Source organism: Oncorhynchus mykiss, chromosome 12 (assembly GCF_057628025.1).
Source record: "Oncorhynchus mykiss isolate SJ-2025 chromosome 12, ASM5762802v1, whole genome shotgun sequence".
Taxonomy (NCBI): Eukaryota; Metazoa; Chordata; class Actinopteri; order Salmoniformes; family Salmonidae; genus Oncorhynchus; species Oncorhynchus mykiss.
The window spans coordinates 31,871,126-31,890,357 of NC_143033.1; the positions used below are offsets into that span (position 1 = coordinate 31,871,126).

Genomic DNA, 19,232 nt, shown 5'->3' on the forward strand with positions numbered 1-19,232 from the left:
TGCAGGATAGGGCCTTCCCCAAACTATTGCCACTAAATTGGAAGCACAGAATAATCTAGAATGTCATTGATGCTGTAACGAGACGATTTCTCTTCACTGGCACCAAGGGGCCTAGCCCGAAAGTTGAAAAACAGCCCCAGACCATTATTCCTCCTCCACCAAACTTTACAGTTGACACTATGCATTCGAGCAGGTAGCATTCTCCTGGCATCCACTAAACCCAGAATCGTCTGTCGGACTGCCAGATGGTGAAGCGTGATGCATCACTCCAGAGAATGCGTTTCCACTGCTGGCGGTGAGCTTTACACCACTCCAGCCGACGCTTGGCATTGCGCATGGTGATCTTTGCTTGTGTGCGGCAGCTCGGCCATGGAAACCGATTTCAATGAAGCTCCCGACGAACAGTTATAGTGCTGACATTGCTTCCAGTGGCATTTTGGAACACGGTAGTGAGTGTTGCAACCGAGGACAGGCAATTTTTTGGCGCTTCAGCAGTCCCGTTCTGTGAGCTTGTGTGGCCTACCATGTTGCGGCTGAGCCGTTGTTGCTCCAAGATGTATCCACTTCACAATAACATCACCTACAGTTGACCGTGGCAGCTCTAACAGGGCAGAAATTTGACGAATTGACTTGTTGGAAAGGTGGCATCAAATGACGGTGCCATGTTGAAAGTCACTGAACTCTTCAGTATGGGCCAATATACAGTCAATGTTTGTCCATGAAAATTGTATAGCTGTGTGCTCAATTTGATACACCTGTCAGAAACGGGTCTATCTGAAATAGCCAAATCCACTCATTTGAAGGGATGTCCACATGTTGGTTGTATATTTGTTTAAGTTAATTGTTTGGTAAAGTTGTCTTAGGTTTCATCAGAAAAGGGTTCAAATTAACATCTCTGCTTCATAATGTTTCCACCATAAGTCCACCATAGTTCTGTATACTTCTGTATACTTCTGGTCCCTTTTTGGACACTGTGTTAGCTAACCTCCAGACGAGGTTCAATGCCATACAACTCTCCTTCCGTGGCCTCCAACTACTCTTAAACGCATGTAAAACTAAATGCATGCTATTCAGCCTATCACTGCCCGCACCTGCTCGCCCGTCAAGCATCACTACTCTGCACGGCTCTGACTTAGAATACGTGGACAACTACAAATACCTAGGTGTCTGGTTAGACTGTAAACTCTCCTTCCAGACTTACATTAAGCATCTCCAATCCAAAATTAAATCTATAATTGGCTTCCTATATCACAACAAAGCATCCTTCACTCATGCTGCCAAACATACCCTTGTAAAACTGACCATCCTACCGATCCTCGACTTCGGTGATGTCATCTATAAAATAGCCTCCAACACTCAACAAATTGAGTCCAGTCTATCACGGTGCCATCTGTTTTGTCACCAAAGCCCCATACACTACCCACCTTTGCGACCTGTACGCTCTCGTTGGTTGGCCCTTGCTTCGCACTCGTCGCCAAACCCACTGGCTACAGGTTATTAGGTAAAGCCCTGCCTTATCTCAGCTCACTGGTCACCACAACAGCACCCACTCGTAGCACGCGCTCCAGCAGGTATATCTCACTGGTCACCCCCAAAGCAAATTCCTCGTTTGGTCGTCTTTGCTTCCAGTTCTTTGCTGCCAAAGACTGGAACGAACTACAAAAATCACTGAAGCTGGAGACTCATATCTCCCTCACTAGCTTTAACACCAGCTGTCAGAGAAGCTCACAGATCACTGCACCTGTACATAGCCCATCTGTAAACAGCCCATTTACCTACCTCATCCCCATACAGTATTTATTTATCATGCTTCTTTGCACCCCAGTGTCTCTACTTGCACATTCATATTCTGCACATCTACCATTCCAGTGTTTAATTGCTATATTGTAATTACTTCGCCACCATGGCCTATTTATTGCCTTAACTCCCTATCCTACCTCATTTGCACTCACTGTATATAGACTTGTTGTTTTCTTTTTTTTGACTGTATTATTGACTGTATGTTTTGTTTAATCCATGTGTAACTCTGTGTTGTTGTATGTGTCGAATAGCTATGCTTTATCTTCACCAGGTCGCAGTTGCAAATGAGAACTTGTTCTCAACTAGCCTACCTGGTTAAATAAAGATGAAATAAAAAATAAATAGTAAAAGCCAAAAACAAAGAATCACAAAAACTTGGAATTTATTTGAATATGCAACATATACAAATATGTTCGTCCTATATTCAATATACATTCATGTTTTCAGATTATTTAGTCAAGAAAAATATAAAATAATTTAGATACATAAATATATATTTAAATAGATATATGGCAATAATATTTCAGAGAAAACAAATCTGTAAAATCTCCCAAAAATACAACAACTTCATGTTTGAAACAACTTTGTCATTTGGCTAAATTCATCATTGTTCACGGCTGCTTCTTAAGCGTTTCATCATGGTCGATGGTCTAACAAGGCAGGAAGTAGTTGTTTCCTAGCACGCGGAACTGTCTTCTGGTCCTCATGTTGTATTCAAACACGTAGGGGCCACTATAGAGGTAGGTGAAGCCTAAAAACCATATAGGGTAGAGAGGTTAGCGACATGCCACACTGACAAACTATCAATGCTCAAGAAAATCTAAAATATGACTTAAAAGGACTATTAAGGGGATTTTCTTATATTCAATGAATACTTTAGAAGGTAGGAAATAATATTTTGTATATTTACGTCTCCTTGGCTTGTAATGCACAGTTGTGTGCTTAGATGCTGTATCACACTCACCTCGGACTTGGAAGGCTGCAGTCACTTTGCTTGTCATGCCTGGGAACTGTTCATCCACACGCTTGGGGAAACCTCTGTCCATGCTTTTCATTTCCTCATCGTAACTACGGTAACAGCAATATTAGTGAGATTGTGATACTCTTGACATAAATATACAGTATAATGGCAACATACAGTACATAGAAAAAGTGACCAAAAATTACATTGCTTGTATTGATATACTAGACTCCACTAACCTGTAGTAGTTGTCGCCAACAAAGAACAAGGTCTTGCGAGAATGTTCATCGTACAGGGCGGCGTCAACTTTCTTCACGGTCCTGGGCAGACCCAAGCTCTTCAGGTTTCTGGGATAGCCGGGGACGATGTCATAGCCATAGAGAGCCCAGACCTGATGATCTGCAGGGACAGAGACAGAGTATTACTGAGATATGACTCCAAGTACTCCAGAGATGTACTTCCGGCGCCGACAGAGATGGCCGCCTCGCTTCGCGTTCCTAGGATACTATGCAGTTTTTTGTTTTTTTACGTGTTATTTCTTACATTAGTACCCCAGGTCATCTTAGGTTTCATTACATACAGTCGAGAAGAACTACTGAATATAAGATCAGCATCAACTCACCATCAGTACGACCAAGAATATGTTTTTCGCGACGCGGATCCTGTGTTCTGCCTTACAAACAGGACAACGGAGTGGATCCTATGCAGCGACCCAAAAAAACGACTCCGAAAGAGAGGGAAACGAGGCGGTCTTCTGGTCAGACTCCGGAGACGGGCACAGCGCGCACCACTCCCTAGCATTCTTCTTGCCAATGTCCAGTCTCTTGACAACAAGGTTGATGAAATCCGAGCAAGGGTAGCATTCCAGAGGGACATCAGAGACTGTAACGTTCTTTGCTTCACGGAAACGTGGCTTACTGGAGAGACGCAATCCGAAGCGGTGCAGCCAACAGGTTTCTCCACGCATCGCGCAGACAGGAAAAAACATCTTTCTGGTAAAAAGAGGGGCGGGGGCGTATGCCTTATGACTAACGTGACAGGGTGCGATGAAAAAAACATACAGGAACTCAAATCCTTCTGTTCACCTGATTTAGAATTCCTCACAATCAAATGTAGACCGCATTATCTACCAAGAGAATTCTCTTCGATTATAATCACAGCCGTATATATCCCCCCCCAAGCAGACACATCGATGGCTCTGAACGAACTTTATTTAACTCTCTGCAAACTGGAAACAATTTATCCGGAGGCTGCATTCATTGTAGCTGGGGATTTTAACAAGGCTAATCTGAAAACAAGACTCCCCAAATTTTATCAGCATATCGATTGCGCAACCAGGGGAGGAAAGACCTTGGACCATTGTTACTCTAACTTCCGCGACGCATATAAGGCCCTGCCCCGCCCCCCTTTCGGAAAAGCTGACCACGACTCCATTTTGTTGATCCCTGCCTACAGACAGAAACTAAAACAAGAGGCTCCAACGCTGAGGTCTGTCCAACGCTGGTCCGACCAAGCTGACTCCACACTCCAAGACTGCTTCCATCACGTGGACTGGGAGATGTTTCGTATTGCGTCAGATAACAACATTGACGAATACGCTGATTCGGTGTGCGAGTTCATTAGAACGTGCGTTGAAGATGTCGTTCCCATAGCAACGATTAAAACATTCCCTAACCAGAAACCGTGGATTGATGGCAGCATTCGTGTGAAACTGAAAGCGCGAACCACTGCTTTTAATCAGGGCAAGGTGTCTGGTAACATGACCGAATACAAACAGTGCAGCTATTCCCTCCGCAAGGCTATCAAACAAGCTAAGCGCCAGTACAGAGACAAAGTAGAATCTCAATTCAACGGCTCAGACACAAGAGGCATGTGGCAGGGTCTACAGTCAATCACGGACTACAGGAAGAAACCCAGCCCAGTCACGGACCAGGATGTCTTGCTCCCAGGCAGACTAAATAACTTTTTTGCCCGCTTTGAGGACAATACAGTGCCACTGACACGGCCTGCAACGAAAACATGCGGTCTCTCCTTCACTGCAGCCGAGGTGAGTAAGACATTTAAACGTGTTAACCCTCGCAAGGCTGCAGGCCCAGATGGCATCCCCAGCCGCGCCCTCAGAGCATGCGCAGACCAGCTGGCCGGTGTGTTTACGGACATATTCAATCAATCCCTATACCAGTCTGCTGTTCCCACATGCTTCAAGAGGGCCACCATTGTTCCTGTTCCCAAGAAAGCTAAGGTAACTGAGCTAAATGACTACCGCCCCGTAGCACTCACATCCGTCATCATGAAGTGCTTTGAGAGACTAGTCAAGGACCATATCACCTCCACCCTACCTGACACCCTAGACCCACTCCAATTTGCTTACCGCCCAAATAGGTCCACAGACGATGCAATCTCAACCACACTGCACACTGCCCTATCCCATCTGGACAAGAGGAATACCTATGTGAGAATGCTGTTCATCGACTACAGCTCGGCATTCAACACCATAGTACCCTCCAAGCTCGTCATCAAGCTCGAGACCCTGGGTCTCGACCCCGCCCTGTGCAACTGGGTACTGGACTTCCTGACGGGCCGCCCCCAGGTGGTGAGGGTAGGCAACAACATCTCCTCCCCGCTGATCCTCAACACTGGGGCCCCACAAGGTTGCGTTCTGAGCCCTCTCCTGTACTCCCTGTTCACCCACGACTGCGTGGCCACGCACGCCTCCAACTCAATCATCAAGTTTGCGGACGACACAACAGTGGTAGGCTTGATTACCAACAACGATGAGACGGCCTACAGGGAGGAGGTGAGGGCCCTCGGAGTGTGGTGTCAGGAAAACAACCTCACACTCAACGTCAACAAAACTAAGGAGATGATTGTGGACTTCAGGAAACAGCAGAGGGAACACCCCCCTATCCACATCGATGGAACAGTAGTGGAGAGGGTAGCAAGTTTTAAGTTCCTCGGCATACACATCACAGACAAACTGAATTGGTCCACTCACACAGACGGCATCGTGAAGAAGGCGCAGCAGCGCCTCTTCAACCTCAGGAGGCTGAAGAAATTCGGCTTGTCACCAAAAGCACTCACAAACTTCTACAGATGCACAATCGAGAGCATCCTGGCGGGCTGTATCACCGCCTGGTATGGCAACTGCACCGCCCTCAACCGTAAGGCTCTCCAGAGGGTAGTGAGGTCTGCACAACGCATCACCGGGGGCAAACTAACTGCCCTCCAGGACACCTACACCACCCGATGTCACAGGAAGGCCATAAAGATCATCAAGGACATCAACCACCCGAGCCACTGCCTGTTCACCCCGCTATCATCCAGAAGGCGAGGTCAGTACAGGTGCATCAAAGCTGGGACCGAGAGACTGAAAAACAGCTTCTATCTCAAGGCCATCAGACTGTTAAACAGCCACCACTAACACTGAGTGGCTGCTGCCAACACACTGACACTGACTCAACTCCAGCCACTTTAATAATGGGAATTGATGGGAAATGATGTAAATATATCACTAGCCACTTTAAACAATGCTACCTTATATAAATGTTACTTACCCTACATTATTCATCTCATACGCATACGTATATACTGTACTCTATATCATCGACGGTATCCTTATGTAATACATGTATCACTAGCCACTTTATACTATACTATGCCACTTTGTTTACATACTCATCTCATTGTACATACTGTACCCGATACCATCTACTGTATCTTGCCTATGCTGCTCTGTACCATCACTCATTCATATATCCTTATGTACATATTCTTTATCCCCTTACACTGTGTACAAGACAGTAGTTTTGGAATTGTTAGTTAGATTACTTGTTATTACTGCATTGTCGGAACTAGAAGCACAAGCATTTCGCTACACTCGCATTAACATCTGCTAACCATGTGTATGTGACAAATAAAATTTGATTTGATTTGATTTGAATTAAACAGCTTAATGCATTCACACAGTATTCATTACAGGCAAAGAGTGAGGCTAGCACTGATATGGCTGTAACCTCCACAGTTGTTGTCTAGACACCATGTGGAGACTACAGCCATACAAGGGCTAATTTGAGGCAATTGGTGACTGCAATACCTTTAAAGAGGAACACTCTGTCAGATAGCTGGCTCTCATAAGCAGCATTGATGTTGTCGGGGAGTTCAGGCCAGAAAGTCTTGATGAGGTTCTGATGTGGTTTGCTGCTCTGAGGGTAAATACGCCAGAAGAACCTAAAGATGAAGGGAGGTCATCAGAACGTTAGAGCTCTGGATCACAGATTAAAAGGCAACCATTTTGTTTCTCTGGGAACCAGTGTCATTCATTGACTGTGTCTGAGCTGTAGGTTACCATAAGTCACTGAACATCTGATCTAGGCTACATGATGTGCTGTACCTGCCCTTGAAGAACATCTTCTCCCCACGCAGAGTGGTGACAGCATCCAGGACCAGGGTGGGGTCACAGGCATCAGGGGTGGAAACAGGTGTAGGGTCGGGCTTATCTGGGTTGGGGTTAACATCTGGGTTTGGGCCTGGAGGACACAGATACTCATTAGTTCCGGTTCCAATATTGGAAAGTCTCATAAAATGTGTTACTTGGAGATTTTCAGCATGAGCCTTTTTGTTAGTCAGTCAAAAGAAGTGGAATACAGCAACATAAATGTAAATCAAACAGGTCAGAAAGAGAAAAGATAATTTAATACTGACCGTATATGTACTGGATACCGGTGACATCATCACGAGGCAGAGAGAAGGTGCTGGGCTCTGTGTAGCTGTACACTGGGAACATCAGTGCTCCAGGGTCGTTGGAGTGGCTGAGACCCAGGGAATGGCCAAACTCATGGGCAGCCACCAAGAACAGGTTGTACCCTATATGATGAAAATATATAATTCTTCTACTCTGTTGTGGACATTTTCATGACATTTACATTTTAGCAGACGCTTTTAACCAGAGCGACTTACAAAAGCTATTAGGATTAAGTGCCTTGTTCAAGGGCACATTGATATATTTTTCACCTAGTCGACTTGGTTATTCAAATCAACAACCTTTCTGTTACTGACCCAATGCTCTTAACCCCTCGGTTACCTGACACTTCACCCAGGATTGTCCTACATTTGAAACAGGGTAATGTAGTAAATTAAGTTATTTTCCACATTTATTGTTGTGATAGAGGTTCTCACCTCTGGTTGAGCTGAAGGTGAAGTACTCGTCATCATCAAAATGAGCATCTCCTCCAATGTCAGCGCCGGGGGAGAAGGCATGGGCCAGGGTGCCTTCAGGGCCATCGAAGGGGTAGAAATCACCATGATCTACACAGACAGGAGAAATAATAGTATGAGCCATCAGAGATGAGGACAAATGCACACTGTATAAAAAAAATGAATTATTTATGTTAGTTTCTCAAACCGATGCACTTATAGGGGCCCAATGTAATAAGGCAAAGTGACTCTAATTAACACTCTTTCAACTCGTCAAACTGTAGACAGATTACAGTGAGGGGGACAAGCAGTGATCTGATACTGATGTCATGTGTTTTTTTTTACGAGTGGTGATGATGTTGGTTATGTAAGTGGGATGGGCGTAGGGTGCACCTCTGTTTCAAAGCTTTTTGTCAGGGAATACTGTAATAATGTCTGAATATACCTGCACTGTGCTCTGACAGGAGGAATGTAAAGAGTGGATCCTCCACAGGTACTATATCTCCCGCTCTCCCTTTCTAACCCTGCTACTCAAACATCCTGAGAGCTTTAAGTGTCTGTCTTTCATGTTTCAGTTTTGAAGACCCATTTCAGCCTCCCTAGCACCTCAGTTATCACCTGATTTACCTCACAAAAGGTGAATTTTAGTAGATGGTGCAGGGCTCCTAATTACATGGAACAAGTTGGGGTGGGTTGGCCTTTCCACTATTGCTCCTCTGTTGTTGCCATAAGCAAGGGGGAGGCCAATGATATCAGAGTGCACCCACCAGACCAACCGAATTTAGCAATTGTGTAAAAAAAAAACACTATTTTGTTTTTTCACCCTTAAGGGTGTGGACTTTACTCAGTGGTGTAAGGTACTTAAGTAAAAATACTTTAAAGTACTACTTAAGTTGTTTTTTGGGGTACCTGTACTCTACTTATATTTTCACTACATTCCTAAAGAAAATGTACTTTTTACTCCATACATTTTCCCTGACACCCAAAAGTACTCATTACATTTTGAATGTCTAACAGGACAGGAAAATTGTCAAATTCGCACACTTATCAACAGAACATCCCTGGTCATCCCTATTGCCTCTGATCTGGTGGACTCACTAAACACTGCTTATTTTGTCAGAGTGTTGGAGTGTGCCCCAGGTTATCAGTGAATAAATGGTGCCTTCTAGTTTGTTTAAAATAGAGAATTTGAAACGATTTAAACTTTTACTTTCAATACTTAAGTATATTTGAGCAATTACATATACTTTTGATACTTAAGTATATTCAAAACCAAATACTTTTAGACTTTTAAAGTAGTATTTTACTGGATGGCTTTCACTTTTACTTGAGTAATTGTCTCTTAAGGTATCTTAACTTTTTAACTTTTACTCAAAGTCAACGACTGACTTTACTAATTATACTTGGAATTATGTTTTTCAACAAAGAAATTAAAATATATATATATAAACTCAGCCCAAAAATTCAGGGCCCTGTCTTTCAAAGATAATTTGTAAAAATCCAAATAACTTCACAGATCTTCATTGTAAAGGGGTTAAACACATGCTTGTTCAATGAACCATAAACAATTAATGAACATGCACCTGTGGAACTGTCATTAAGACACGAACAGCTTACAGACGTTAGGCAATTTAGGTCACAGTTCTGAAAACTTAGGACACTAAAGAGGCCTTTCTACTGACTCTGAAAAACACCAAAAGAAAGATGCCCAGGGTCCCTGCACATCTGCGTGAACATGCTGTAGGCATGCTGCAAGGAGGCATGAGGACTGCAGATGTGGCCAGGGCAATAAATTGCAATGTCCGTACTGTGAGACACCTAAGACAGCGCTACAGGGAGACAGGACGGACAGCTGATCTTCCTCGCAGTGGCAGACCACGTGTAACACCTGCACAGGATCGGTACATCCGAACATCACACCTGTGGGACAGGTACAGGATGGCAACAACAACTGCCTGAGTTACAACAGGAACACACAGTCCCTCCATCAGTGCTCAGACTGTCCACAATAGGCTGAGAGAGGCTGGACTGAGGGCTTGTAGGCCTATTGTAAGGCAGGTCCTCACCAGACATCCCCGGCAACAATGTTGCCTATGGGCACAAACCCACTGTCGCTGGACCAGACTGGACTGGCAAAAGTGCTCTTCACTGACGAGTCACTGTTTTGTTTCACCAGGGGTGATGGTCAGATTCGCGCTTATCGTCGAAGGAATGAGCATTACACCGAGGCCTGTACTCTGGAGCGGGATCAATTTGGAGGTGGAGGGTCCGTCATGGTCTCGGGCAGTGTGTCATAGCATCATCGGCCTGAGCTTGTTGTCATTGCAGGCAATCTCAACGCTGTGCGTTACAGGGAAGACATCCTCCTCCCTCATGTGGTACCCTTCCTGCAGGCTCATCCTGACATGACACGTTCGTTCTGTGTGTGACTTCCTGCAAGACAGGAATGTCAGTGTTCTGCCATGGCCAGCAAAGAGCCTGGATCTCAATCCCATTGAGCACATCTGGGACCTGTTGGATCGGAGGGTGAGTGCTAGGGCCATTCCCCCCAGAAATGTCCGGGAACTTGGTGCCTTGGTGGAAGAGTGGGGTAACATCTCACAGCAAGAACTGGCTAATCTGGCACAGTCCATGAGGAGGAGATACACTGCAGTAGTTAATGCAGCGGGTGGCCACACCAGATACTGACTGTTACTTTTGATTTTGACCCCCACTTTGTTCAGGGACACATGAATAGGAAATATAGTAAAGACTTTGACAAGATTATAAATAATGATTTTTAATTGAAATAATTGTGTCCTTCAAACTTTGCTTTTGTCAAAGAATCCACCGTTTTCAGCATTTACAGTCTTGCAGATCTTTGGCATTCTAGTTGTCAATTTGTTGAGGTAATCTGAAGATATTTCACCCCATGCTTCCTGAAGCACCTCCCACATGTTGGATTGGCTTGATGGGCTCTGCTTATGTACCATACGGTCAAGCTGTTCCCACAACACCTCAATAGGGTTGAGATCCAGTGACTGTGCTGGCCACTCCATTATAGACAGAAACCAGCTGACTGCTTCTTCCCTAAATAGTTATTTCATATTTTGGAGCTGTGCTTTGAGTCATTGTCCTGTTGTAGGAGGATATTGGCTCCAATTAAGCACTGTCCACAGAGTATTGCATGGCATTGCAAAATGGAGTGATAACCTTCCTTCTTCAAGATCCCTTTTACCCTGTACAATCTCCCCCTTTACCACCACCAAAGCACCTCCATACCATCACATTGTCTCCATCATGCTTGACAGATAGCGTCAAGCACTCCTCCAGCATCTTTTCATTTTTTATGCCTCTCACTAATGTTCTTCTTTGTGATCCGAACACCTCAAACTTAGATTTGTCTGTCAATAACACTTTTTTCCAATCTTCCTCTGTCCAGTGTCTGTGTTCTTTTGCCCATCATATTATTTTATTTTTATTGGCCATTCTGAGATGTCTTTTTCTTTGTAACTCTGCCTAGAAGGCCAGCATCCCGGAGTCGCCTCTTCACTGTTGTCGTTGAGACTGGTGTTTTGTGGGTACTATTTAATGAAGCTGCCAGTTGAGGACTTGTGAGGCGTCTGTTTCTCAAACTAGACACTAATGTACTTTCTTGGCAATTTCTCGCATGAAATAGCCTTAATTTCTCAGAACAAGAATAGACGGATGAGTTTCAGAAGAAAGTTCTTTGTTTCTGGCCATTTTGAGCCTGTAATCGAACCCAGAAATCCTGATGCTCCAGACACTCAAGTAGTCTAAAGAAGGCCAGTTGTATTGCTTCTTTAATCACCACACCAGTTTTCAGCTGTGCTAACATAATTGCAAAAAGGTTTTCTAAAACTTGGATTAGCTAACACAACGTGCCATTGGAACACAGTGATGGTTGCTGATAATGGGCCCCTGTACGCCTATGTAGATATTCCATATATAATCAGCCGTTTCCAGCTACAGTAGTCATTTACAACATTTACAATGTCTACACTGTATTTCTGATCAATTTGATGTTATTTTAATGGACAAAAAAATGCTTTTCTTTCAAAAACAAGTACATTTGTAAGTGACCCCAAACCTTTGAAAGGTAGTGTGTATATATGGAGTGGATCTTTAAATGTATACATTCTTAGTGTACATGTACAGCATGACATGTTGGTGCATCAGACCTATGGTATTTTACCAATATTATTGTTATAATAGGTTATTAGTAGATTTTACAAACATTCAGAATCCCATCCAAGTAATTCCAGGTTACACTTTCTAAATATTGAATATTGAATTCTGTTTGAATTCTGTTTCAGTTGGTCACATTAACATTGTGTTAGGTAAGATAAAAGTTTCTTACTTCTGTTGCCGAAGGAGATCATGATGTCAGCGGTGCCGCGGTAGATACGGGTGAACCTTAGGGGGGAGACCTTGGCCCACACCTGTAGTGCTCTCTCTATGGAGTTGTCCACCTCAGCCACAGACATGTCAGGAGTGTAGTTCTCAATTCTGAAAAAGACAATACACCAACAGTCAACATTAGAAAAATATTTCTCAATGTTGAATTTTTTGGGGGGTTTGTTAAGCAAACCCTGACTTTGGCCTATCACTCACAGTGTCTCTGTGTATAATTTGATGTTTGCAAATACAAAACCTTTATGATTGACACATTTACATTTTGTTTTACATTTGAGTCATTTAGCAGATGCTCTTATCCAGAGCGACCTACTGTGGTGAGTGCAACAAACAGTTTGGTGTAGTTTAGTGTTTTTCTCAAAGTTTACAGACAACCTAATTGGTACTGCAACTAACTAAATGTTAACATTACAAACCCTATTTTTGCTTAGTATCAATTCACCATGGTCAACTTGTTTTTCTCACTCCTCTCACCTGTAGGTAAGCTGGTTTGTTGGCCACTTAAGGTTATCGAAGGTGGTGAATCGGCCGAGTTGGACGTCAGGTAACCCGCAGCGTGGCTTCTTCATCATCTTTACGGTCTCAGCGTCCAAGGTTCCTGTCACCTTGAGGCCAAAGAACCTCTGCATCTCGCTGACTTTCCTGCTCCGCTGGCTGGGCCCCCGTCTGAACATTGGACCCGTCTCCTCCGTCAGGTTAAAGAACGTCTTCAGGTATGTCTACAGAAAACACAGCAAGCATGATGTTATAACGATAGTACCATTTACTACAGTGTTATGAATATAATATAACACATTCAACCTGACTGAGCCATATGAAGTTGCATGCACACATCTGTTCCATCATAATATTTTCAGTTGTAAAACCCATAAAGACCTTCCTTCCAAAATATTTGACAATAATCATACATCTGCAAGGGCTTCATCTTCTTCAGTAGGTGGCAATATTGGCAAAGAGTAAACCACTATTGCCAGGTTGACTAGTAGTAAGCACAGATTGAAAGTCTTCATGATGCTTCTTTCTTGAGAGGTTCTTGTTTGTGTGGTGTGTGGCCAGGGGATGTCTTATATACGCTTAAAGCATGGGAAGTTGAGCAATGTCTCAGGTGAGTAATAACTGTCAAAACCCTCTCCATCAAACAAGAGGAAGGAAATCAAGGTGATGACATCACCAAATACATTTTCCACAACAAAGGAATTATGACAAAGACAAAAACCCTGCCTTCATCTACTATATTTACACATTGTCATATTTGTTATTTGTCATTGATTGTTATGATAATCATGTTATATCCCAATGAAGTGTGTACTTTTTATCACTACATCTAACCGTTCATTATGTACTATAATTTGGAGGAAAAAATACCCTCAAATTGATTTAGACACAAAAATCAAATCAATAGTCAAATCAGCTAAATTATCAGACCTCAGGTTAAGACCAAGATGCAGACAAAGTTCAAAGTGACAAATGTTCATTTTCGAAACAGGGGGAAGATAAACAGGTCAAGGGCAGGTGGAGGTAATCAGTAATCCAGGGCAGTCCGTAAGGTACAGAACGGCAGGCAGGCTCAGGGTCAGGGCAGGCCGAATGGTCAAAAACCCGGGAGAACTAGAAAACAGGAACTAACAAGAGAGTACGGGAAAAAATGCTGGTAGGCTTGATGAGACAAAATGAACTGGCAACAGACAGATAACACAGGTATAAATGCACCGGGGATAATGGGGAAGATGGGTGACATCTGGAGGGGGGTGGAGACAAGCACCAAGATAGGTGAAACAGATCAGGGTGTGACAGTAGCAACCTGGTGTCCTACCTGGGTGCATACCTGATTGACCGATACCTGATTGACCGGGGTGCCAGCGGTGGAACTCAGCGATGATGCCTGGGTCCAGGATGTCCCTAGCGGGGATCCAGCACCTCTCCTTCGGGCCATAACCCTCCCAGTCAACCAGCTACTGGAATCCCCTGCCCCGTGGTCAAACCTTCAGGAGGCGCCTCACCGTGTACGCTAGTTGGCCGTTGATGAGACGGAGGAGAGGGGTGGGCCTGGAAACAGGAGACAAAGTGCTGTGAGACATAGGTTTAATCCTAGACACATGAAAAGTGGAATGTATACAGAGGGTGTGGGGCAGCAGAAGACGAACAGCAGGGAGGCTAAGAATCTTGGAGATGGGGAGAGGGCCCGAGGGGCAGATCCCTAGTGAAAAGCCAGTGGTGGTCTGCCTGTCATCGATACCTGGAAGTGGTCTTGAGAAGAGCCAACTGAGCTCTCTTCCAGGTCCGGCAACAGCAGCGGACAAACATCTGGGCAGAGGGTATGCCGACCTCTTCCTCCGGGAAGATCGGGGGCAGATATCCCAGGGAACACTCAAACGGCGAGAGACCAGTGACAGAGTAGGGGAGGGTGTTGCGGGCATACTCAACCTAGATGAGTTGCTGGCTTCAGGTGGTGGTTTTGGCAGAGACAAGGCAGCGATGAGTTGTTTCCAGGTCCAGATTGGCTCGCTCCGACTGGCCGTTAGACAGGGGTGGAACTCGGAGGACAGGTTGTCCGACGACCCAATGAGCGTGCAGAAGGCCTTCCACAACCGGGATGAGAACTGAGGACCCCGGTCAGAGACCATGTCCACTGGGAGTCCATGGATCTGGAAGATGTGCTGCACCATGAGCTGTCTCTTTGGCAGAGGGTAGCTTGGGGAGAGGAATGAAACAGGCGGCCTTGGAAAACCAGTCCACTACTGTAAGGATGATGGTGTTGCCATCAGATGGGGGAAGTCCAGCCACAAAGTCCAGGGATATGTGTTACCAAGGACGGTGAATGACAGGAAGTGGTTGAAGGAGAACAGCCAGAGCTGAGCTTGCCAAGGAGTTTTATTCTGCACACAGATCGTGCAGGCGTCGACGAACGCGGACACACGTCAGGGACCATGGTAGGCCACCAAAAGCATTGTCGTATATAGGCCAGGGTCCGACGGGAGCCCGGGTGGCAGATACTGAGGGGAGGACAGCGTCAGGGACAAACATCTGCCCCCCCCCCCCCCTCCGGGTCTGGCTGGGAACGCTGCATCTCACGGACCTGATTCTCTATTCCCCTGCTGAGTGCCGCCGCCAGACACGAGGTGGTGAGGATGGTCTCGTGGTCCGAGGGAGTAGCTGTGGGGCTATAGCAGCATGAAAGCGCATCCGGCTTGACATTCTTGGAACCCGGGCGGTAGGAAAGGGAGAAGTTAAACTGGGTGAAAAGCATATAAAATGAGTAAAACAGTATGCAAACTTTATCAACGTGACTAGTGTTCTATTTAAAGTGACCAGTGATTCCATGTCTCTCTACATAGGGCAGTAGCCTCTAAGGTGCAGGGTAGAGCAACCGCGTGGTAGCCTGCTAGTGATGGCTATTTAAAAGTCTGATGGCCTTGAGATAGAAGCTGTTTTTCAGTCTCTCGGTCCCAGCTTTGATGCACCTGTGCTGACCTCGCCTTCTGGATGATAGCAGAGTGAACAGGTCATGGCTCGGGTGGTTCAAATCAAAATAAATCAAGTGTAGACCTTACCGTGAAATGCTTACTTATAAGCCCTTAACTCTTCTTGAACTGCACTGTTGGTTAAGAAAATATTTACCAAATAGACTAAAGTAAAAATATAAGAAAAAGTAACAATAAGAATAACAATAACGAGGCTATATACAGGGGTACCGAGTCAGTGTGTGGGGGTACAGGTTAGTTGAGATAATTTGTACATGTAGGTAGAGGTGACGTGACTATGCATAGATATGTGACATGCTGGTAGAAATTTGGTAAAACTGATTTAGTTTGCCTGCATTAAAGTCCCCGGCCTCTAGAAGTGCCGCTTCTGGGTGAGCATTTTCTTCTTTGCTTATGGCCTTATAGAGTTGGTTGAGAGTGGCCTTAGTGCCAGCTTCGTTCTGTGGTGGTAAATAGACCGATACGAATAATATAGATGAGAACTCTCTTGGTAGATAGTGTGGTCTACAGCTTATCATAAGGTACTCTACTTCAGGCGAGCAATACCTCAAGATTTTTCATTTTAGACATTGCGCACCAGCTGATGTCCTTCATGATCTGTAGGTGTCCTGGAGGGCAGTGTACCCTTGGTGATGCATTGGGCAGACCTTACCACCCTTTGCAAAGCCCTGTGGTTGCAGGCGGTGCAGTTACCGTGCCAGGCAGTGATCCTGGCCGACAGGATGCCCTCAATTGTACATCTGTAAATGTTTATGAGGGCCTTATGGGCCAAGCCAAATGTCTTCAGCCTCCTGATGTTGAAGATGTGCTGTTGGACCTTCTTTACCACACTGTCTGTGTGGGTGGACCATTTCAGATTGTCAGTGATGTGTACGACGAGGAACTTGGAGCTTTTCACTCTCCACTTTAGTCTTGTCGTGTGAATAGGGGTGTGTTCTATTTGTTGTCTCCTGAAGTCCACGATCAGCTTCTTCATTTTGTTGATGTTTTTTTCCTGGCACCACTCCACCAGGGACCTTGTCTGCAAACTTTATGATTGAGTTGCAGGCGTGCGTGGCCACGCAGTCATGGAGGAACAGGGAGTACACGAGGGGGCTGAGCACACACCCTTGTGAGGCCCCTGTGTTGAGGATCGGCGTAGTGGAGGTGTTGTTTCCTGCCTTCACCACCTGGGGGCAACCCGTTAGGAAGTCCACACAGTTTCACAGGGCGGGGTTTAGACCCAGGGCCCAAAGCTTGATGTTGAGCTTGGAGGGTACTATGGTGTTAAATGCTCAGCTATAGTCAATGAACAGCATTCTTACATAAGTATTCCTCCTCTAGATGGGACAGGTCAGTGTGCAGTGCAATGGTGATTGCATCATCTGTGGCTCTGTTGGGGCAGTATGTAAATTGAAGTGGGTCTAGGGTGTCAGGTAAGGAGGGTCCTTGGCAGCGGGCCGCATTGGTGGCACTGTGTTATCCTCAAAGCGGGCGAAGAAGGTGTTTAGCTTGTCCGGGAGCAAGACGTCGGTGGCCGGGATGTGGCTGGTTTTCCCTTTGTAATCCGTGATTGTCTCTAGACCCTGCCACATACGTTTTGTGTCATTGAATTGCGGCTCCACTTTGTCTCTGTACTGACGTTTTACCTGTTTGATTGCCTTACAGAGGGAATATTGTATTTTACCATACTCCCAGTCACCCAGCCATGGTTAAATGTGATGGTTCGCATTTTCAGTTTTGTGTGAATGCTGCCATCTATCCACGGTTTTTGGTTTGGATAGGTTTTAATAGTCACAGTGGGAACAACATCCCCTATACACTTCCTGATGAACTCAGTCACCGTGTCCGTGTATACGTCAGTGTTATTCTCTGAGGCAACCCAGAACATATCCCAGTCCGTGTGATCAAAATAATATTGAAGCATGCATTCTGATTGGTCAGACCAGCGTTGAATAGACCTTAGCACGGGTACTTCCTGTTTGAGTTTCTGCCTATAAGAAGAGGGGAGCAAAATGGAGGGAGAACGTGGGAGTGCCCTGTAGCTATTCCGGAAGGGGGAATAATCATGGTCGATAGTTTTTGTAGCACGAGTACTACAGGCATTGTGTTGATAGAACTCCGGTAGCGTTTTCCTCAAATTCGATTTTTTAACCTTTCTGATCTCCCCATCCCGGATCCGGGATCGTGAATACAGACTCAAGCTCATTACCATAACGCAACGTTAACTATTCATGAAAATCGCAAATGAAATGAAATAAATATGCTAGCTCTCAAGCTTAGCCTTTTGTTAACAACACTGTCATCTCAGATTTTCAAAATATGCTTCTCAACCATTGCAAAACAAGCATTTGTGTAACAGTATTGATGGCTAACGTAGCATTTAGCATTAGCATTCAGCTGGCAACATTTACACAAAAAAACAGAAAAGCATTCAAATAAAATCATTTACCTTTGAAGAACTTCAGATGTTTTCAATGAGGAGACTCTCAGATAGCAAATGTTCAGTTTTTCCTGAAAGATGATTTGTTTAGGACAAATCGCTCCGTTTTCTGCGTCACGTTTAGCTATGAAAAAACCCCTGTATCCAGGATTGTGTAAATCTATCAGCAAGCTCATTAGCATAACACAACGTTAACTATTTATGAAAATCGCAAATGAAATGAAATAAATATGCCATCTCTCAAGCTTAGCCTTTTGTAAACAACACTGTCATCTCAGATTTTCAAAATATGCTTCTCAACCATAGGAAAACAATCATTTGTGTAAAAGTAGCTAGCTAGCGTTAGCATTTCGCGTTAGCATTTAGCGTTAGCATTAGCGTTAGCATCCAGCACGCAACATTAACAAAAACATAAAAGCCTTCAAATAAAATCATTTACCTTTGAAGAACTTCTGATGTTTTCAATGAGGATACTCTCAGTTAGATAGCAGATGCTCAGTTTTTCCAAAAAGATTCCTTGTGTATTAGAAATAGCTCCGTTTTATACATCACATTTGGCTACCAAAAAAAATCCCAAAATTCAGTCCTCAAAACGTGAACTTTTTTCCAAATTAACTCCATAATATCGACTGAAAACATGGCAAACGTTGTTTAGAATCAATCATCAAGGTGTTTTTCACATATCTCTTCATTGATACATCGTTCTTGGACACATGCTTTCTCCCCTGAATCAAATGGTAAAGTAGAAGCAGCTGGTAATTGCGCACCGAATTCGACGCAGGACACCAGGCGGACACTTGGAAAATGTAGTCTCTTATGGTCAATCTTCCAATGATATGCCTACAAATACGTCACAATGCTGCTAAGACCTTGGGCGAACGACAGAAAGTGTAGGCTCATTCGTTGCGCAATCACAGCCATATAAGGAGAGAATGGAAAACAGAGCTTCAGAAATTCT

At 44.6% G+C, this 19,232-nt stretch overlaps 1 protein-coding gene across 4 annotated transcripts; it reads right to left on the reverse strand.

The window, feature by feature from the left end:
- Window positions 1–2,165: 2,165 nt before the first annotated feature.
- mmp (matrix metalloproteinase) lies at window positions 2,166–18,982 on the reverse strand. 4 transcript variants are annotated; one of them, XM_090191323.1, is made up of 12 exons: window positions 18,714–18,852; window positions 18,284–18,345; window positions 14,211–14,416; window positions 12,845–13,089; window positions 12,315–12,463; window positions 7,937–8,065; window positions 7,463–7,624; window positions 7,152–7,287; window positions 6,855–6,988; window positions 3,001–3,160; window positions 2,765–2,868; window positions 2,166–2,551 (listed from the first exon to the last, which is right to left on the reverse strand). In XM_090191323.1, exons 3-12 carry the CDS (start codon window positions 14,301–14,303, stop codon window positions 2,451–2,453), a joined length of 1,413 nt encoding a protein of 470 aa, XP_090047449.1. In that variant the 5' UTR covers window positions 14,304–14,416; window positions 18,284–18,345; window positions 18,714–18,852; the 3' UTR covers window positions 2,166–2,450.
- Window positions 18,983–19,232: the final 250 nt, after the last annotated feature.